This window comes from Hemitrygon akajei, chromosome 6, assembly GCF_048418815.1.
Source record: "Hemitrygon akajei chromosome 6, sHemAka1.3, whole genome shotgun sequence".
NCBI lineage: Eukaryota > Metazoa > Chordata > Chondrichthyes > Myliobatiformes > Dasyatidae > Hemitrygon > Hemitrygon akajei.
The window spans coordinates 11,447,469-11,470,079 of record NC_133129.1 but is presented as its reverse complement, the minus strand read 5'-3'; the positions used below and the strand labels follow the sequence as shown (position 1 = coordinate 11,470,079).

The following is a 22,611-nucleotide window of genomic DNA, read 5'->3' as shown; positions in this document are numbered from 1 at the left end:
AATTGTTAAGGATGAGGTCTCAGGGTACTTGAAGGCTCATGATAAAATAAGCTGTAGTCAAGTGCAAATCTTGCCTGACAAATTGGGTGGAATTCTTTGAAGTAACAAGCAGGAGAGACAAAGGAGAATTGGTTGATGTTGCATACTTGTATTTCCAGAAGGCTTTTAACAAGGTGCCACATGAGGCTGCTTAACAAGCTACGAGCCAATGGTACTACAGGAAAGATTCTAACATGGATAAAGTAGTGGCTGATTGGCAGGAGGCAAAGAGTGGGAATAAAGGGAGCCTTTTCTGACTGGCTGCTGGTGACCAGTAGTGTTCCACAGGGGTCTGTGTTGGGCCCAATTCTTTTTGTGTTATATGTCAATGATTTGAATGCTGGAGTTGATTGCTTTGTTGCAAAGTTGGCAGATGATATGAAGACAGGTGGGGGGGGGGGGAAGGTAGTTTTGAGAAATAGAGAGGCTACAGAAGGGCTTAGATTAAGAGAATGGGCAAAGAAATGGCAGATGCAATACAGTGTCAGGAAGTTTATGGTTATGCACTTTGGTAGAAGAAATGAAAAGGATTGACTATTTTCTAAATGGCGAGAAAATACAAAAACGGAGATGCAAAGGATCTTGGGAATCCTTGTGCAGGATTCCCTAAAGGTCAATTTGCAGGTTGAGTCTATGGTGAGGAAGGCAAATGCAATGTTAGCATTCATTTCAAAAGGACAAGAATATAAAAGCAAGGATGTAATGGTGAAACTTTGTAAAGCACTGGTGAGGCCTCACTTGGAGTATTGTGAGGAGGCTTGGGTCTCTTATCTCAGAAAGGATGTGCCAAAACTGGAGAGGGTTGAAAGGAGGTTCACAAAAATGATTCCAGGATTGAATGGCTTGACATGTGAAGAGCATCTGATAGCTCTGGGCCTGTATTCACTAGAATTCAGAAGAATGAGGGGTGACCTCATTGAAACCTATCGAATGGTGAAAGGCCTTGATAGAGTGGACATGGAGAGGATGGTTCCTATGTTGGGAGAGTCTAAGAGCTGAGGACACAGCTTCAGAATAGAGGGGTGTCCGTTTATAACAGAGATAAAGAGGAGTTTCTTTAACCAGACAGTGATGTATCTGTGGAATTCTTTGACCCAGGCAGCTGTGGAGGCCAAGTCTTTATATTTAAGGCAGAGATTGATAGATTCTTGATTGGACAGGGCACGAAAGGATACGGGGAGAAGGCAGGAGATTGCTGCTGAGAGGAAAATTAGATCAGCCATGATGAAATGACAGAGCAAACTCAACTGGCCAAAAGGCCAAATTCTGCTCCTATATCTTAAGGTCTTATATACATCTCTTCCCCTCCCTGGCAGATGCTACTTGACCCGATAACTTTGTATCTACAGTAACAATTTGTTGGACAAAGTCTAATAGGTATACCTGGAAGTACTATGTTCAAGAGAGAGCTGTGCTACACGAGTGATTTCTACTGCATCACAGAGAACAAGCAGCAGCTGTGAAAGGAGAGACTGAACAACCAAAAAGACAAAATCACTAACCACAGCCACCACTTACTCTTTCCCACAATGCACCAGAACGTGTGGATCCTGGATCAGCCTCTATGGCCACCTGAGGACCCACCAACATACAATCCCTTAGAAGAACATCATTCTCGACACAAGTAGTCTTACAGTACTACTAAAGTTTATTAATATTTAGCTTCACAACTCAAGCACTATTTTGTCTGCTTGTTCAGAAGAGGTAACAGATAGGGCAGCTAAATGAGAAGGGACTTCTCATGGTGCATGATGTGCTGTGTACATCCAGGCACTGGCAAAATGCTGAAATTGAACAAAATTACCATTGTCTTATGAAAGGCTCAATAAGTTTAATAGCATTCTTAGAGGATAAAACAATAATTTGACAAAGGTTAGATTTCCAAAAGACATTAAGTAAGGTGGCATATAAATGGATACCAAACAAGATGAGAGTTGGAGGAGTTAGGCATAATATAGGAGCAGGAAGTGAGGACTGCCTGAAATTTAAAAAAAGGAAACAAAATGGCCAATTTTAAGCTTGACAAAATGGAACTACTTGCATTAAGGTGTGCACTACTGAGATCAGTGCAAGGGCCTCAACTATTTATATTTACATTATTAAAATAAATGAAGAGCCCATGTATCTTGTCACTAAATTTACTGATAATACACAGATAAGCAGAAAAGCCAGTTGTGGGGAACATCAAGAGTCAAGCAAAAATGTGTTGGAAGTTGAGTAGGTAAATGGATGGAAACTAAACATAGTGTAGTTTTTCAACCTTTGATAGGAAGAACAGGTTTAAGCTAAGGAAGACTGCAGAGTTCTGCTGGTAAGGTACTTCTATATCCTTGTACTTGAAACATAGGGTTAGCATGCAGGAACAGCAAGTAATTAGTGCAGTGGTGAACTTTGGCCTTTATTGCGTTGAATTGAGTTGAAAAACAGTAGGATTGAGTTGAAAAGCAGTGAAGTCACCTGGAGGACAATGTGCAGTTTTGGTTGCATTGTTTATACACCTGCATTCCTGCATTGCAGGCAATTAAGAGAATGTTTAATAAGTCGATTGCTGAGATGAAAGTGCTATAATGAGGAATAATTGATCAACTTGGATCTATAAACATTTGACTAACATTAAGTCCATGATGACTTTTCCCAATTCTATTTTCCATTTTTCCAATAATGAATTCCAGCAGTTCTCCTGTTGTTGACAGTACGCTGTTAAATGTAGTAAGCCAGTCTATGACAGAATAAATTTAAAGCAAAAATCCAGTACTCATCCTCCTAAATCTACATTTGCATTTAAGCCCACAACTTGGGTTTTCTCTGAAGCCTCTTATTTACCTTTGAGAAAATCTTTGAATCATAAAGCATTGAACACAACTATTAAGTTGGCTCTTTGAGAACCTTTTCCAGGAAGTTTCAATTCTCTTTTCTTCAATTTTGCACCACTTCATAAGCTAACCCAACAATGTCACCTCATTATAAGAAGGATGTGTAAACTTTAGAGAGGTTGCAGAGGAGATTTACCAGGACACTGCCTGGACTAGAGAGCATGTCTTTTAAGAATAGGTTGAGCAATATAGGACTTTTCTCTGGAGTGAAGGAGGATGAGAGATGACTTGACAGAGGCATATGATAAGAGGCATAGATATAATGGACAGCCAGCAACATCGACATCCCCCCCTCACCCCACCCCCCGGAGAGGAAATGGCTGATACAACAGGCCATGATTTTAGGGTGTTTGGAGGAAAGTATGGGTGGTGGGAGTTATATCAGAGGTAGATTTTCTTTAACATACACAGAAAGTGGGAGGTGTGTGAAATGCCCCACCACGGGTAGAGGCAAATATATTAGAGATATTTAAGAATCTCTTAGATGGGTACATGAATGATAGAAATATGGAGGGTTATGGGTGAGGCAAGGGTTAGATTGGAGTAGTTTAAAAGATCAGTGTAACATCACGAGCCAAACAGCCTGTATTGCGCTGGAATATTCTATAAAAGGAGTCACTAAAATGTGAAGAACCAACAATAAACACATTTTTGTCCCAAGAAAGTATAACCCAACATAAAAGTACAAGCCCACAAGTAAATTAGAATGATTAATGATACAACTCTTACTTCAAATAAAACCTTTGCATTGCATTTGGAAATTAGAACTCTCACCTGAATAGTGGTAGAACTAGACCTCTTAACTTCTTCTGAGATTTCCTTAGCTGTTGTTTCTTTTTCCTGACACCAGAAAGTAAAAGCAATGGAATTATTCTCATGAATTCTACTTACAGTACTTTGTTAATTTTAGGCATTAAAGGAAAGGCATAATTTTTGTTACATATCCATCATTTTCTTTGCAAAAACCCAACTGGGGAAAGGGAAAGACAATTGTGTAAAACTGGTGGAAGTCTTCATTGAGATAGTGGTCCTAATAAGAAGTCTTTTCCATTTTCAGATATTGCCACAGCTGTTGTGCATTTATGACAAGAATCTGATAAAGTTCCTGCTCAATTTCTTAATGTGCTTGAACATCTTTATAAACACTGACAAGCACAGAATTAAGTTTGCCCTTCTCAACTCCCAAGGTATTAAATTCTGAGAGCCCTATCATTTACACATGTATTGGTTGCTTGGTCAAAGTACTGGAAGCAGATTGCCTCACTTTGAACACACTCTCCTTCCATAGCAATTTGCTTTCCATTAACATTGCCTGCTTCACATAGGAGTGCAATCCTTAGCATGTGGAAGTCACATTCATGAAGTGGAGCTGAACTAGTTTTCAAAAGTTTTAAAGAACTTCAAAAGCACTTACAATGCCCACATCTTTCAGTGCAGCAGTCATCGAAATAGCTGGCGTGCTGGATTTTGCTGGTGATTGAGGTTTGGAAGATGGGGCTGATCCTTGCCTTACTTGGGAAGAGGATGAAGATGCAGCTGTTAATGGCTGCTTAAATCCTTTCGCTGCAAGCTGGGAAGAATTTTTGAGTTTGTTATTTTACCATAGAATCAAACAGATTGTATAACAGATGGCTCTTCAGCCACTCCCGATACAGTGTTTTGACCTGAAATGCAGACAGCTCCTTTCCTCCCACATATGCCACTGACTCAGAGTTCCTCCAGAATGGAACATAGAACACTACAGCACAGTAAAGGCCCTTCAGCCCATTTAGTTGTGCTGATCCTTTAACCCATTCCAAGATTAATCTAACCCTTCCCTCCACACAGCCCTCCGTTTTTCTTTCAATGAATTGTGTGTTGCTCCAGATTCTAACATCAATAGCCTGCTTTTTGCCTATTCTGGCTTTCAGTGACCACAAGCCCTTTTCTGTTTCTCTATAAGCTCTGCAAATTTTTGCCCTTTAAATACACAATTTTACTTTAGTCTCCCTGCCCCCCCCCCCGCCCCCACCGCCAATGCCACTTCAGGATATATTCCAAACAGTGTCAACAGTTAACTTGAAAGTTTCAAGTTTGCAGCTATTTTAATGTATATACAATTTAATTAAATTTTCAAACCGATCAACTAATCCAAATAATTTTTCTCCTTGTTCCACCTTCTTATTCCGTTCTCTGTTAGCAAATTACCTGCAAGGATTCTTCAAAAGAATTAAAATTTTTATATATACTTTCTAAAATACCATTTATATTTCATGGGTGACCCATGGTAGTGTAGCAGTTAACGTAATGCTTTTACAGTACCAGCCTCCCTGTGACTATGGTTTGCTCCTGCATTCCAAAATGACGTACAGGTTAGTAGGTTAATTGGTCACATGGGTGTAACTGGACAGCGTGGACTTGTTGGGCTGGAAGAACTTGTAACAGCATTGTATATTTAAGTAAATATCATGTAGGATAATTTAAAACTCAAAGTGAGCAAACACAGGTGCTGCAAACCCTAGTTCAACTGTTGCAAACTAATTAGTCTCATGTTCCATTGTTTTAACTCTCTCTCTCCCTACTGCTCAAACCCATGTTCACCTTTCCAAGCTGCCTCCCACTTTTGAAAAGTCAAAACAAACTGCAGATACTGAAAATCTAGATTTCAAACAGAAAATGCTGGAAATACTCAGCAGGTCAGTGAGTATCTGTATGAAGAGAAAATTGTGTGTGCACTTGTGTATGCTGGACACACACACACACGGAGGGGGGCAGGGGTTGGAAAGAAGAGAATATCTCTGAAACGGTGTAACTGGTGTCTAAGGGGATAAACTATAAATGAGATTATCTGGTTAATGAGCGAATGGGGAAAAGGTAAAAATAACTATTTTTAAAAAAAAGATGGACGCGCACTTCCATGATTCACCAGCTATATAATCATGCAAAATGTTGCTGCTGATGGGCATACCTCAACAGGAAAATCAATCTCTACACTACTGCTACAAGTTTCCCAGAACACAATGAATCCAAGGGGATCCGCATTTGTGCCTTCAAATCCATCCATCATACCCTTCTTATAGAAGATGTTAGTGACCTACTTTTCTAGCAAGGGTTCCAATCTCTTAAATTTTACTACCTAACCCTCATTGTCACCCAAGTTTTTTTGTAGCCTCTCTAGAGTAGTACCGTTTAATGTTCTATGAACGGCATCATGCCAAGCTCAAGACTCGACCCTTGTTCACTGTCAGTTATTACTGCATAGGGAACATCGAACAAATGCACCAACAGCGCTATTATTATTTTGTCTAATTGGAAGACACCTAGTCCAACAATTCTGCGCTGCCCCATTACACTAATGTGATCAATTAACCTACTAACCACACATTTTTGGAATGTGGAAGGCAACCGGTGCATCCGCAGTAAACCCACATGGTTAAGGAGAAAACATACAAACTTCTTACAGACAGCAGTAGGAAATGAACCCAGTTTGCTGGCACTGCAATAATATTACACTAATCACTGTGCAACCATGCCGCTCTAAGCCATTATTATGCCACTAGCGTTTTAGCAATTAATTTCTAAAAAGCAAACTATTGTGTTGCTTGTAATTAAAAAATACAAAATGAATATAGAGTTTATGGTCAGATTGTCATATGCACAGGAACAATGATAAACTTGCTTGCAGTGGCATCACAGGTGCACAGCAACAAACTTTTCCATTAGATTGTTTGTTTACTACGGGGTAATTTATTTAACAATGAATGGATTAGTATTTCAACTAGGACATTCTTACATGCTCTTCCCAAGCCTTCCTTTCTCTTTCATAGGCTTCTCGTCTCTTTTTCTCAAGCTGTTCTTTAAGCACTGCAGCTCGTGTGTTGGCTTGAGCCTGTAAAAAGGTTAGCAGAATACAATTTTGTGATTAAGATTAATTTCCACAAGTTCTTTTACTTTGTCAAGTAATATAGTTAGTGGAACTGTGACTCCCAAAACTTCACTAAGACTTGTTTGCAAACTGAAACCCAAGTTAAAGAAATACTACACGAGTGAATCTGCAGATGCTAGAAATAAATAAAAACACAAAATGCTGGCAGAACTCAGCAGGCCAGACAGCATCTATGGGAGGAGGTAGTGACGACGTTTCGGGCCAAAACCCTTCATCAGTCCACTGCACTGAGACAGGCTGAATGGGACAAGTGATGGGTTTGGGTATTTGATCCTCAATATTCCGCATGGCAATTTAAACTGGAGGTGGCAGTGTTTTTTTTAACAAGGTCAAGTTGTGAGCTCGACATCAACCCGGGAGCGGTCTGTCATAGGACTGAACTTGGGAGCCTCCGTTCTCGAGCCCAGCGCTGATCTCACTGCGCCACCAGCCCACTAGAAAAGGGGAGGGGGTCAGGGTGAATCTTGCTAAGAAAAATTTAAGCCAAATACAAAGCTACACACTCAACAGTGTCAACGGCAACGACTTAAAATGGCGGACGGCGCCGCGATCCGACTTAAAATGGCGGACGGCACCGCGATCCGACTTAAAATGGCGGACGGCGTCATGATCCGACTTAAAATGGCAGACGGTGTTCTCCTTCCTCGGTTCATAAGTACGAGTTGTTCGTAAGTCGGACGTTCATAACTCGGGGACTCCCTGTACTGTGAACAGATTCACTTGCACGTTCAAGGGTTCTTTTCAGTACTGCTTTGTGCATTGTTCAAACAATCATGGGAACCAAATACACATACACACTAAATCCAACTCAGATTCTGAATCTCAAGGAAAACAAAGCAACACACAATCACAATAAAATTACGACAGTCTTGAAATCAGCTGTAATGCAAGTGGAATAGTTTTGCCTTTTAAAGCCTTCATTTACTGACAAACCCAGCCTGCCAAACACAATTATAATTCCACATTCAGAGACAAATAATGATTGGGAGATCATCAACTGTGAAAGATGTACTTTGGTCTGCACAATTTTTCTTGGTTGTCCAGTGCAACAATATCTGCAGGGGAATGCTCCAGAAGGACACATTCCAGAGTGCAGGAGTACACACTGCAGCTTGGTGCAGTCCACACAAAAACTATGTAGGGGATGACTGCAATCTGAGGTCCTGCCACCACTGGACTCTGGGGACAGGATCCTGTGCACAGCCTCTCAAACAATTGATAAGTGTACTGATTAATAAGTGGTATTGGCACTTTATAAAATAGCCAATGCATTGGTTTACTGGCACAGTAATTACATTGATTGAATGGCACTGTGAAAGCAAAGTGCTGATTGCATGATATTCATAATATATACAGAAAATAAATTTTACTCCAAAAGAAAATCATAATTTCACAATCACTCCCAAAGCTTTCAGAACATCTTCAAGCTTTTGTTTTAAACAATTGACATTTATTGCTTTTGCCTCTTACCAAGTTTTGTCCAGTAACACAACCTCCTCACAGACATGACTTTGACTGATAATAGATTCATGGGCACCTCTGCCTGCTTCATCCACTGGAGAAACAGTAGTGTAGTGGTTAGCGTGACACTATTACAGCTCAGGGCGTTGGAGTTTGGAGTTCAATCTTGGTGTTCTCTATAAGGAATCTGTATGTCCTCTCCATGGAATACATGGGTTTGCTCTGGGTGTTCCAGTTTCCTCACACGGTCCAAAGACATACAAGTTAGTAATAGGTTAATTAATCATTGTAAATGGTCTTGGTTTAGGTGAGGGTTAAATACGGGTTGTCGGGTGGCATGGCTTAAAGGGCCAGAAGGGCCTATTCTGCACTGTATCTCTAAATAAATAAAATACATAATAAAACCCAGGACCCACAGTTTGACATTTCCTTAATTTACGTCTCACTTCATTTCCCATTTTATGGTATAGCCTGATTGTTTGTGAGGCAATGAAATCTCACCTAACACATGAACCCTGTTCTCTTTGGGCTAATTTGCACTCCCAATAAATCAGTCAAGCACAGCATTTTTATGAAAACATCTGGTTAAGATAGTTTTGTGCACGAGCTTTGCTGAATCAAGGTCCCTGAATTTGCAGATAAGCAGCCCTAAATTTCAGCTGTACCTCACAATACCCAAAACTAGAATTCCTTATGCAAATTTCTCTACATTTTTAATCTCCTTTAATACAGCCCCTTGTACATACTTCTTTGGCCCAAGCCTTTGGCCTTCTGCAACAGAAACTATGTAGGTGATTAATTATATTTTCTGACTCTGTTTCAAATTTTTTGAAATGATATTCTGAAATGCCTTGACACATTTAACAAATTACTGCTTCATACAAATACATTGTTTTCCTATACATTCTGTGTGATGATTTCAAAACATTTTCTTTTCAGCACATCTTCCAAGATCACTCTTACTTTGAGCACAACTTCTGTTAACTAAAACTTGATGAAGGCAAAGTGGCTTCACAGGCTAAAATCCTGTCAAAAGCTTTGAATAGTTTTCAACCACATGCAGGAATCTTTTAAAAAGCATTTGACATTCATTTATTACCTTACAATCTGTAAGCATTCCAACATCTTAACGAGTATTACACAGCAGTCCTATCTGACAATGAATAATTTTAAATGTGCATGAGGCTAGGATGGAAAGTTTTAAAGGGTAAAGAAAAATCTTTAAATATAAGTTATGTAAAAGATATGTAATCACCTTTGAGTGACATAGATAGCTTATTCCTATTACAGAATTTTCCAACTATTCTCACAATCCTTTGCTAACAAAGGAGGTCACTTGCTATAAGGAGATAAACATTAAACAGCAGTTCTTGAGCACCATCTAATGGCAGGCAGGAAATCTACATTTACAAAGGCATGAAAGTTATTTGGCCACCTTTCTAACAATAAAATGATCAAGGGATTAAAGATTTTTTAAAAACCCAAGTTAAAACTAAGATGTAATGAGGGCAAAAAGGATTAGTGCCAATAGGTAGAAAGGTTGGTATGAAAATATGGGCCAAAGGGCATGTTTCTGTGTTATAAACTATTAACTTTAACCATTATCACTTAGATCAGTACAGGAACAGACCCTTCAGTCCACAATGTCTGCCCCAACCATGGTACCAACCCAAGCTAATTGCACCTGATACAGGTTTTTGAGCTGAAATGTCTGCATTTCCTTCCTCCACACCCCTACCCCTTTTAAATGCTGTTCAATCCTCCAGATCATTTGTTGCTCTAAATTCCAGCGCCTGCAGTCTCTCGGTTCTTCAAATCATATCTGATAATCTGTGTCTTGGGTGAGGTGGAAAGATGGTAAGGAGTCACATGGCCCTTTGCTCTCAAAATACAAGCAATGATCTTTTAAATTTAGCCAGAAGGGCAGACAACATGAATTACCAAACAGCGAGTGGCAGAATTAAAATAGACTTCAAAGAGTAATCAAACTAGCTGATAACAGTAGGTTTCTGTAACGCTATGTAATTATGACAAAGAAATTAGTATAAGTAACAAATATCTGAGAAGTGAGAATAATGACAAAGAAACCAAGAAAAAACATCTAAAACATGTCAGAAGCCACTGCTAGAGTGTAAGGTTCTAGTCATAACATTGCAAAAAAGATTTACAATGACATTGACTGGAGAACATTTGTTTTGTGGACATTTCGGTTAGTCTGACATTACTTTCTTTGGCATAAAGGCGAAAATTTAATCAAGGTATTTTAAGCTATGAAAAGGCAAGATGAAGAGACAATTTTCTTAAGCTGAGAGCTCAAAGTCAAACCATGGGGTGGTTTCAGTATCTAGGAAACTGATCTCCTGGGATTTTGAGACACAACTCTCTCGAATTTACAGACAATGGTGTGAAAAACAAAAAAAAACATCCACTGAGCGGCAGTTCCATGAGCAAAATTGTCTTGTTAATGAAAGAGGTCAGAGGAGAATGGCCAGACTGGTTTAAGCTGATGGAAGGCAACAGCAAGTCAAATAACCATGCATCACAACAGTGGTGTGCAGAAGAGGAGTTATTTAATAAAGTGATGCTACTGAGTGTATATGTACCATACTTTGACTTGGTGCCAATTGAATGGTCAACATACAGAAGGTTTGATGTACACCTGCTGAAAAATGGTATCAGTATTGATGTGTTCTTGATTGTCAGCATGGACGTGGTTGGTCAAAAGGCTTGCTTTGCTGCTGCTTGACTGACAGTACAAATATTGAACCTTCAAGACCAAGTCAGACAGTAAGCATTCAGCACTGAGTAATGTTAATTCCTAATTCTCTGTTCAGATTTCTGAATGGCCCACGAGCACAAAGTCATTATTCCTTTTCTCTGCACTATTTATTTTGTAATATATAATAATTTTATGTCTTTGTACAAAAGTGCTGCTTATAATCAATAAATTTCATGACATACGAATCAGTGATGATGAACCTGATTCTGAATAACATGCAAACAGCTTCACACAATCCAAGACTAAGCAGCCACCTTGACTGGCACCGTCTCAGAACCTGAAATACTCACCCCCTTAACTAGCAGATATCACAGCAACATTTTCCACTTTTAACAAGATGGATTGCATTTTCCAACTATCTCCACCACAAAGGAAAGTCTAAAGCAGCCAGCATAAGCAACATATCACTAAAAAGACATTACAATTGTATGGTTTCTTCATCATCATCATGGGATCAAAACGTTGAAGTTACCTAACTAAATATCTTTCGCAGTTCAAGGTGCCAACTCACCAACACCTTCTCATGAATAAATAAGGTAATAAATGCTCACTTTAAAATGCAAGCTCACTTTCCGTGAGTGAATTAAAAAAAACACAGGATTAGTAAAAGGCTATCCACAAAAAACATTGTAACCGGAGAAACAAGAATCTATCAAAACTTACTTTTAATGCTTCAATTTTCTTGCGCTTGAATTCGGCTTCTTCATTGGATTCCTGTCCATCAGACCCATCGCTGTCACACTATGAATGAGCAAATTCAAATTGTATAACAAATTTCAAAACATTGGAGATTCTTCTCCACTTAGACTACATTTACTGATATGGAACATTTCCCCCCATTTTTGATAGTTGTGTAAATGATCTATAATTATAAACACTTCCTCAGTATGCTCTTGTTGACTTAATGGAAGATAACAATTTTTATATATGTAGCACAAGACTCTAGCATGGGATACTGGCACCAATGCCTGAATTGTGTGTGACCAGCGTTCAGGCAAATTGCATGAAAAGTAATATAGAAAGGGCTTTTGAATCCACAGGAGGTGGATGGCCCCAAGAACAGGATGCTTACAAAATTTAAAAAACATGAGAACAATGGCATTGGACAGTGAGGGGGAAATTGTCAAAGTGAAACCAGCTGGAATAAAGTGTAAAGAGAAGTTTGACACCAAGTAATTCCACATTAGTATAAACTGTACAAAACAAAGTTTACTTGAATGCACGTGGTATCTTCAATAAGACAAATGAGTTGACAATACAGATAGCAACATACAGGTATGATCTAATAGCTATTACCAAGACATGGTGGCAGGGTAACTTGGATTGGGTGTTCAGTGTTCCAGGTTATACACTTTGATAGAGGCATACAAGATGATAAGCAACAGAGATAAAGTGGACTGCCAGAGACTTTTTCCCCAGGGCGGAAATGATCAGTATGGGGGGTATAATTTCAAGGTGCTTGAAGTATGGAGGGGAGGAGAGAGGATGCCAGGGGTATTTGTTTTTTAAAAAAAAATAGATACAAAGTGGTAGGTACATGGAACACACTGCCGGGGTGATGGCAGAGGTATACACATTAGAGAGTTCAGAGACTCTTAGGTAGGCACATAGAAGAAGAATAGAGGGATATGTGGAAAGGAAGGGTCAGGTAGATCTTAAAGTTAAAGAGCCTGCACAACATCATAGGCCAAATGGTCTGTACTGTGGTGTACTTTATGCTCTATTTTCGAGAAGAATAGTCCAAAAGGGAATGGAGATGGGCTGCCTTGCAAATCAAGAAAGTATCGGAGCCATGTTGAGTCATGACATATGGGCAGTGAATAGTGATACAAAATCAGCATAGGTTGAAATCATGAACAGCAAGAGATATAACACATGAGTAGGCCCTCTAAACTTGACCCCTCACTGGGACACAGCATAAGTGGGCAAAAATCTAAGGAATATTTGAAGGGAACTGCAGTTTCAATCTGCATGTTTATGGGGAACTAGCATAGAGGAGGAATTGAAGCCAGCATAATCAACTATGATCATACTGACTGGCGAGGCAGAGCTGAGAAGCCTGGTAATCTACTCCTGCTCCTTTTTTCTTACACTCTAATTCAAGTCTTTCCAGCAACTTTTGGGTGACATGAGACTACAGAGGTTGGAAGCTGGAGAATTTGACCATGAACCTTTGGCTTACCTTTTCTCCTCGAAGTTTTGCTTTGATTTCCTGCCTTTCATTGAAGTTCTGCAGCCTTATTTGCCGGAGCCTCACTAAGTACTCCTAATGAAATGAATACATATTACACCAAGTGAAGTGACCAGGTCTTTGTGAACAGGTTACTCTGCATCTTGATTGCTTAAGATGACAATTGAAATACAACAAAAAGACTTCTTCCTCCACAATTGGAACTATGCAAGAAGATTAGGTTTAATGTTAAGTTTCTATCTTTGAAGTGAATAAATGCCAAGTAGTTGTACTCTTCACTCAGTACCTACAAGTAGCAACCATTCTTCAAATAGGTATCAAAAATGATTGAGCTCCCCCCTTCACCTACCTTGCCAAGTGAAGGGATTGTATTTCCAATTATCAGGGGGATTACAATCTAGAATTCCATTCTGACCAAGCAGAAGCTCCTTCATGTAATAGATTCTGCATCATGCAACAGCATAGACCAAAATTAGGATTCATTGCCAGTAAACCCAGATGATGTACATGGAATTATTGTCTTGTATATCAATGGGAGCAATGGTATAGTTAAAATTTGAATATTTAAGTTTCAATCAAATGTAAAATTGACCTACAGAGCAATACTAGTCTTTTAGTCTCTGCAAAATGGCCTTTGAAAGCAAAAATCAGTGAAGTTACTTGCTGCATGATAATTCATTCATTTATGTATTTGGGAAGTGCTAAGAAATGCCTCAATAGTTTTTGATTCCAACGTTATGAATTCCAGTGAATAATACAATTCTTCATATATAGGTGTACATGATTTTACCAATATTATGACATTCACATTTGAATTTAAAAAGCAAAAAATATATTCAGAGTGGTGAGCATTCTCAATGCCATGTAGATGCTCAATTTGGAATAAATAACTAGAGCAATTTAATTCAAACTCATTATTGAGCTAACACTCTGAACACATTTCCATTGTTTTTTAAAAACAGAATCATCATGTGCTGTGTCGTATGATGTTGGCGATCATGGTCTTTCAGTGATCTTGATTATTCTTGGCAACTTTTTCTACAGAAATGGTTTGCCATTGCCTTCTTCTATGCAGTGTCTTTACAAGGCAGGTGACCCCAGCCTTTATCAATACTCTTCAAAGATTGTCTGCCTGGTGTCAGTGTTCGCATAGCCGGGACTTATGATATTCACCAGCTGCTCATACGACCATCCACCCGTGGCTTCACATGACACTGATCGGGGGGTGGGGGGCACTAAACAGGTGCTACACTTTGCCCAAAGGTGACCTGCAGTCTAGTGGAAAGAGGAGTGCTTTACACCTTCTTTGGTACAGACGGATCACCAACCTGCCACCCAAGTGACATAGTAGAGTTGTCTTTATTTTCTTTCTTTAAGAGTCCAGTGATGTAATCACAGAATTTTATGTGAAACCCCTCTGGTTTCCTTGGCTACGCAAGTCTAGGGAATACACACTCCGGTCCCACCGAACCAGTGAGATCGAGGTAGCTCTCTCACCCCAAATCCTGGTTTGTGTGGATGCTGTATAATTTGCTACCCTGTTACAAATTCAGTGCTAAAAATAACAGACAGCACACTGCAAACATTTAAAGGAATTATATTTATGAATCTTAACTAAAGGGTTAGTAAAGGAAAAAAAAGGAAAAAACCAAAAAGAGCCCATTATAATTAAACAGTCAAACGTGCACAAGTTGGAGCTCAACTTCTCCCAAAAGGCACATTCACCAATCCTCAACTATAGACCCTTGCTCCATCGAATCATGGTCCCCCCAACGACTGAATCCTACGACTGGCTCTCTCCAGCGTCTGCCCTCTTCACCTCCCGCCAAACAAAGGACCCAGCTCATATTCCAAAGCACCAGTTATCTCTAACCATAACCCAAACACTGCTTCTACAGAAAGACCATTATGTTAGCAGTGAAACCTTTCCCCAGGTGTTAGGTATGACACAGAAGGGAACATTCATTTCATCAAATGGATACCAGTCATAAATGTAAGAACTCCTACATCCTAGCGCTTACAGCCCTGTAAGATAATACACCGCGTGGAAAAAGACATGGGGTTTGGCTTCAATTTAGTCACTGTCAGTGCACTACCTTATTAAGTAGCCAGAAAGTACACTGGAGAAACCATTTTGGACACTTAATTGATTCAACTTTCATCCATAAGTGCTAATTTGGTTGGCATCCTCTAACACTGAGGTGAGGTTACCAAATTGAAAGGGACAGAATAAAATTGTGGTGCCACTGCTTTGTTAGCATATGGTGATTAATCGATATTCTGCCCTGCTGATCAATTTTTATACTAACAGCATTCTTACAGTATTATTCACAACTTCAGGCCATCTAAAAGTGACGAATCCAGTTCATGGTTAAAATTATACAGAGTCAAGTCTCAAAAACAGTGGTGGAGTAAATGATCAATTAAACCTGCTCTCACTACCTTTCATAGGTAATTAAGCTTTAAATAGCATAGATAATAGCTTAAAATAATGTCTGGGATCTACTAGATCAATTGAGAAGGCTCACCTGAACACTGCAAACAAACTATGCAACATATATGAGCAGTACTGCAATGAGACTGTCAGGACATGCCTTCTTCTCATTGCTACCATGAAGGTGTTGGTATAGGAACCTGAAGATGCTCACTCAGTGTTTTAGGTACAGCTGCTTCTCCTCTGCCGTCAGATTGGGATATGAACACTACCTCACTTCTTTGCTCTCCTTTGCACATTTTCAATATATTTTTTATTTTAACTTAATAGTAAGTTTTAAGCATTGTACTGCACTGTTGCCAGAAAAAAATATTTCATGACATATGTCTGTGATAGTAAACCAGAGTCTGAAACTTTATTATTGTGGTCTTAGACTTATCTTCCAACAAGAACATTGCTTACAAAGCTTGGCAGGTCTGCAATTCTTACCCAAAGCTAAGAATCTTACTACATTCTGATTTCATGACAAGAATAACACATGCTAGAGAAACTCAAGACAGGCAGCATCTATGGATGGGAATAAACAGTTAACATTTCAGGCCGAGACCTTTCATGACATCCTCCATAGGTGTGCCCTGACTTGCTGAGTTCCTCCAGGTTTTTGTATGCATTGCTCAAGATTTTCAGGATCTGCAACATCTTGTGTTCAGAAACTGGGTGTTAAATTGAATAATCCAAATGGGAAAAAAAAACAATTCATCTAAAAGTTTCCTTCTTAGTCTACAAATTGGATTTACAATATAGAAATAGTTTAGCTTTTACTGCTTGTTTTACCTTTTCCAAGGAAATTTGATTATTGAGGCACAGTTCATGTGCACTAGGCTCTAATTGGTAGCTTATAAACAGCACTGGGCATGCATTTTTGGAGAAAAAATAGTGTTCAGCAGAGACATTAAAGTCAATCCAATCCTTTCACATGCCCATGTGTTTTTTTTAATATCAATATGAGGCACTGCTCACTTTTCTAGTCTCTAAGTGAATGACACAAAGATCAGCAGACTCAACTCAAACCAAAATTGGATCCTTGCTGGTCCGTATGTCTCAACTACCAAAGGTCATTTTAAAAGACTCAGTTGTTCGATGATTGACCTTGGACAATACAGCACAGAAACAGGCCCATCAACTCACTATGTCTGCATGACCATGTTGCCAATCGATTCCTGTCTGTATGAAAATGGTATGATTTCCTCTATTTCCTACTTGCTCATGTACCTGTCTAAATGCTTCTTTTATGTTAGCATCTAACCACTTCCCTGAGTTGTGCATTCCAAGCAGCTAGCACTCTATGGAAAAAGAAATGCCTCACTAATCTCTTTTAATCTTTCCCCATTCACCTTAAATCTATATCCTCCGGCATTGGCATTTCCACCTGACTATCCACCCAATCTGTGCCTCCCAATTTTATATACTTCTGTCAAATCTCTCCTTGGCCTCCTGTGTTCCACAGAAAAAAATTCAAGTTTGTTCAACCTCTCCCTATAGCCTTTAATCAACATGAAATCATTAATCTCTTCTGCATCCTCTCCATCTTACTGCGATGTCTGGAACTGCTCACCCCTAGCCAAACATAGCCTAACCAAAGTTTTATACATCTGCAATATGACTTGCCAACTTTTCTAATCAGCGCTCTGACAGATGACTTGTACTAGCACTTCCAGGGAGCAATATTCATCAATACTCTGTCAGGTCCTGCAACTTAATGTATACTTTCCTCTGCTTGCTGCTACCATTGGGCAGGAAGTACAGAAGCCTTACTACCTCCTGTTGTTGTTTTGTCGAGTGCTGTCAAGTAGTTGTCGACTCATGGCGACCCTATGGATAGGTTTCTCGTGGCATGATATGGAAGTAGATTGCCAGGCCTTTCTTCCATGCAGATACTGCTGCTGCCCAGGTAAGGGTTTCATCTCAGAACCATCTGCCTTGAAGTTTGGTGCTGATGCCACTACACCGCCAGCAAGCCTAAGTATCTCCCACACCACAGTTATTACTCTATAACCATCAGGCTCCATGAACTGGCGTGGATAACTTCAGTCACAACTCTGAACTGATTCTACGACATACAGTACAGACTCACTTTCAAGGACTCTTCACAACTCAGGTTCTCAGTATTTTTTTATTTGTACAGTTTGTCTTCATATGCACATTGGTTATTTGTCAGTCTTTGCTTGCTTATGTATTTTTTGTAAATTCTATTGTATTTGCTATTCTTTTTCGACAAATGTCTGCAAGAAAATGACTCATGGTAATGCCTGATAACATATATTTGAATCTTTGAACCTCTTTTGACCTTCCAAGAACACCTCATACTTGTCCGAATTAAAGTCCATCTGCTATTTCTCCAACCAAATTTACAATTAATTGAAAATCCTGCTAACCAAGACCAAGGAACTGATTGTTGACTTTCAGAGAGGGAAATCAGAGTCTTTGAGCCAGTCTTCAGAGGATCAGTGGTGGAGAGGGTTAGTAACTTTAAATTCCTTGGTATTATTTCAGAGGATCGGTCCTAGACCCAGCATGCAAGTGCAATTGCAAACAAAGTACAGTAGCGTCTCTACTTTCTTTGGAGTTTGCGGAGATTCAGGATGGCACCAAAAACTTCCATTTCTATAGATGTGTAATGGAGAATGTATTAACAGGCTGCATTACACCCTGGTTTCAACAAAAAATCCTACAAAAGGTAGTGGATTTGGCCCAGTACATTAGACCATTAGATAAAGGAGCAGAATAAAGTCATTTGGCCCATCAAGTCTGCTCTGCCATTTCATCATGGCTGATCCATGGGTAAAACCCTCCCAACCAATGAGCACATCTACATGAAACTTTGTCGTAGGAAAGCAGCATCCATCAAAGATCCTCACCTCTCAGGCTGTGCTCTTTTCTCGCGGCTGCCATCAGGAATAAGCTACAAGAGCCTTAGGACTTGCACCACCAGGTTCATGAACAGTTACTACCCCTCAACTCTCAAACTCTTGAACAAAAGGGGATAACTACACTCACTTGCTCATCATTGAGATGTTCCTACAACCAATAATCTCACTTTAAGGAATCTATCTTGTTATTTCACGTGCTCATTATTTATTGCGATTTATTTATATTTGCATTTGGACGATTTGTCTTCTGCACTCGGGTTGATCATTCATTATAGTTATAGTTATAGTTGTTATTTTATAGATTTGTTGAGTATGCCCGCAAGAAAATGAACCTCAGGTTTGTATATGGTGACATACAGTAAGTATATGTACTTGGATTATAAACTTTACTTTGAACTTTGAATCCTTTGATAACCTCCCTCACTATTCACAACTCCTGTGTCATCTATATACACTTACTAATCAGACCACATTCAGCACATTTTCATCTCAATCATTCATATATACACAAACAAGTAGTCCCAGCCCTGATCCATTGGAACATGCCCAGTCAGAGACCTCCAGGCAGAAAAACACCCCTCCACCACTACCTTTTGTCTACTATGAAAATGTCAATTCTAGATCCAACTTAACAGCTCACCATGGATCCCAAGTGACTTACACTTCTGGTCTGGTCTACTTTGAGGAGGGTTTGTTGAATAATTTACAAAAAAAAGGCAATATCCACTGCTCCACCTTCAATCATCTTCATCACTTTCTTAATAAAACTCAAACTCAAAGCTTTTCTATTTCTTAGTGTGGAAGCACGTGATTCTGATTGGCTACAGCACAAGGATCAGCCAGACTTAAGCAGTTCAACAGCACCACAAGTTAGAAAAACATTTTGTTCCTATTCAAACTGCAATAATACTTATCAGTATACAAATTCAGATCCTTGAACATTCCTCCACAATTACAAGACAATACCCATGCATTAAGTAGTCCCAGTGATTAAATGAAGTAATTTAAATTTGTAGAATGCTAAGACAAGAAGACAAGAGATGCAAGAATACTTCTCTTGTTTAAGCTGAATGTGCAATCTTCAGAATGCATGCTGACAGAACAACACCATTGGCATTATGAAGATGAGAAACATGCAAACCTCCTACCTCTTCCTCCTTCGTTCGGGATTTTCCTCTTCCTGTTGCAATGGACCTGCCTCCATAGATAGCTGCCAGGTTTTGCAGGATCCCCTGTTTACCATTCAATGGGTTAAATTTTTTATATATACCCTGCACACTTAAAAGCTGCCCACACAAATATTTAATACTATATGGTCAGTTAATATTAAAATGCAAGTTCAAAGCATTATGACAGTATCACCTCTCCTTAAGGAAATAATATTTAAGCATTTACTTCAAAGCCACTCATACTCCACAACTACTTCACTCACACATTTTGCATAAAAGAAGAAAGGTTTACAAGCAAGAAGACACAAGGCATCTGGTCAAGGAGGCTAGTAAGCCCAAACATCCAATGCCTTCAAATTCATTCACAAAAGTTCTGATGAAATGACATTGGTTTTTTCCAGAACACAGCAAATAAACTGCACTGCCCTTTAATAATGCAGGAACAGGCCCATCAGCCCATTATGTCTGTGCCGACCATCACGCCAACTTAAATTGTACCTCTACCTACACATGGACAACATCCACCAATTCTCTGCCTGTTTTGTGATGTACTATTGAGTGACTTTAGTTTAATTGGTAGCCTAGACCAGTCTTCTTACAGGACTTCTAAATAGTCATGCTAGTTAGATTAGGCTATGCCCAACAGCCTCTGCCTAGCCGATATGACTGTTTTGTTTTTATGAAAATGAGCTCCAACAGGAAATTTTATTTCCGGTGTAATGCAAAACAGTGTGAAAAGACTTTACTTTCTAACACAAGGGCAGTACTGTTGTGGCTGATTAGCAGCAATATCCTCTGAAGATCTACCATTTAATGTGATGGCAAATGCAGTTATTAATTCCTTTTACAGTTATACTTTTTAGATTTAAAATACAGAATGGCAAAGTGAAGTGTTGTTACCTACAAGTTAAGGAGATGATAGTCCAGTAATTATCACAATATACTAGTGTGTAACATATACCCTTGGTCTATTTTTACAGCAACTCTCAAGCAACCAGCATATTCATGCAACTGGCTTAGAGTACACCGTGGAAAGGAAAAAGTTAATTTCTTACAGAGAAGAGTTAACCAAAGAGCTGCAGCAAAATAGGGTGATTAAATGCAAAAAAAAAGGGGAAGAATGGGCCTACAACTGCCAATACATCTACTTGCTCATCTCCATTAAGGGACCCAAACAGTCCTTCCAGGTGAGGTAACACTTCACCTGCCAATCTGCTAGGGTCATCTATTGTGTCCAGTGCTCCCAATGCAGCCTCCTCTACATTGGTGAGACCTGTCATAAATTAGGGGTCAGCTTTGTTGAGCAGCTCCCTGCCATCCACCACATGTGGGACTTCCCGGTGGCCAAACACCAATTCTGATTCCTGTTCCGACATGTCGATCCATGGTGTTCTCTTGTGCCACGATGAGGCCAACCTCAGGGTGGAGGAGCAACACCTCATATTCCATCTGGGTACCCTCCAACCTGATGGCATGAACATTGATTTCTCCTTCTGGTGAACATATTTCACCCTCACCCTAACTTGTTTAAAAAATTTTTTAATGCATTTTCTACCACACTACAGCAAAAAAAAAAACCCAAAAACAAGATAGGAAATTAATACAGTGCAAGATAAACATACAATAATATAATTCACAATAATAATTGAAAAAGCACCCAAATTAAAGTCGTGTAAAGTTAGTGACCTCCCCACCCCCGCAAAGAAAAACTCCAGACCAACCACAGCAAAATGTAGGAGATATAAATCAGAACATTCAAACCCCCAATACAAGTAAAAACAGAAGATAATGATGCCTACTACCAAAAAAAAGCTGAAAGTAAGGGACTGAAAAAGAAACTTAATCAGAAGAAAGGTTATGAAAATATTCAATAAAAGGTCCCCAGACCTTACGAAACTTTATGTCCGAATTAAGAATTGAGTAGTGAATTTTTTCAAGGTCTAAAAAGGACATAATATCATTGAGCGTGCGTAGGTGGGGAAACATCTCTCCATCTAAGAAGAATTAGACGTCTAGCCAGAAGAGAAGCAAAAGATAATGTTCAACATTTAGTCGACTCAAATGTATATCCATCTCACCCAAGGAACCAAAAAGAGCAATCAGAGGGTTAGGTTCTACGTGGCAATTCAGAATATGAGATAAAGTTAGGAAAACATCTTTCCAAAATTTCTCTAGACTAGGGCAGGTCCAGTACATATGAATGAGAGAAGCCTCGCCACTTTTGCATTTATCACAAACTGGACTAATATTAGGGTAAAATCAAGACAATTTAGATTTGGACATATGAGCCCTATGAACTGTAAAAGACAGTGGCGAGCACAAAGAGAAGTTGAGTTAACTGACTTGCGAATCGAGTCCCAAACCACATCAGATAAGGAAATATTTAAGTTATGCTCCCAAGCCATTCTGATTTTATCCAAAGGGGCGCACCGTAAGGGTACTAATTTATCACGAATAAAAGATATTAAGCCTTTACCCAGAAGATTAATAGAAAGAAACAAGTCCATAGCATTTTTCTCGGGCATCTCAGGAAAATTAGGTAATAAAGGATTAATGAAGCGTCTAATTTGGAGGTATCTAAAGAAATGGGCATTAGGTAGATTAAACTTAGCAGAAAGTTGTTGAAAAGATGCGAAACAATTGTCAATGAAAAGGTCTTCAAAATACCTAATGCCCTTTCTTTTTTTTTAACACTTTTTTTATTGAGTTTTCAAATAATTACAGAAAAGAAAATATATTAAAAAATATATATACCCTTCCCCCTCCCCTTAACCCCTCCCCCCTAACATCCCTATAGAAGAAAAAAAGAA

General features: G+C 39.2%; 1 protein-coding gene across 6 annotated transcripts in view; it reads right to left on the bottom strand.

Moving 5' to 3' along the window:
• The window catches only part of nek1 (NIMA-related kinase 1), a 169,979-nt gene that overhangs the window by 58,769 nt on the left and 88,599 nt on the right, over window positions 1–22,611 (bottom strand). For 5 of the 6 annotated variants that reach the window (XM_073047866.1, XM_073047871.1, XM_073047868.1 and 2 more), the window contains 6 exons: window positions 19,781–19,864; window positions 13,260–13,343; window positions 11,741–11,818; window positions 6,685–6,780; window positions 4,327–4,482; window positions 3,687–3,752 (listed from right to left, as the gene is read on the bottom strand). In XM_073047866.1, coding sequence (XP_072903967.1) covers window positions 3,687–3,752; window positions 4,327–4,482; window positions 6,685–6,780; window positions 11,741–11,818; window positions 13,260–13,343; window positions 19,781–19,864 — 564 coding nt within the window. The remainder of the gene's footprint in view (window positions 1–3,686; window positions 3,753–4,326; window positions 4,483–6,684; window positions 6,781–11,740; window positions 11,819–13,259; window positions 13,344–19,780; window positions 19,865–22,611) is intronic. The other variant, XM_073047870.1, reaches the window with a different exon arrangement.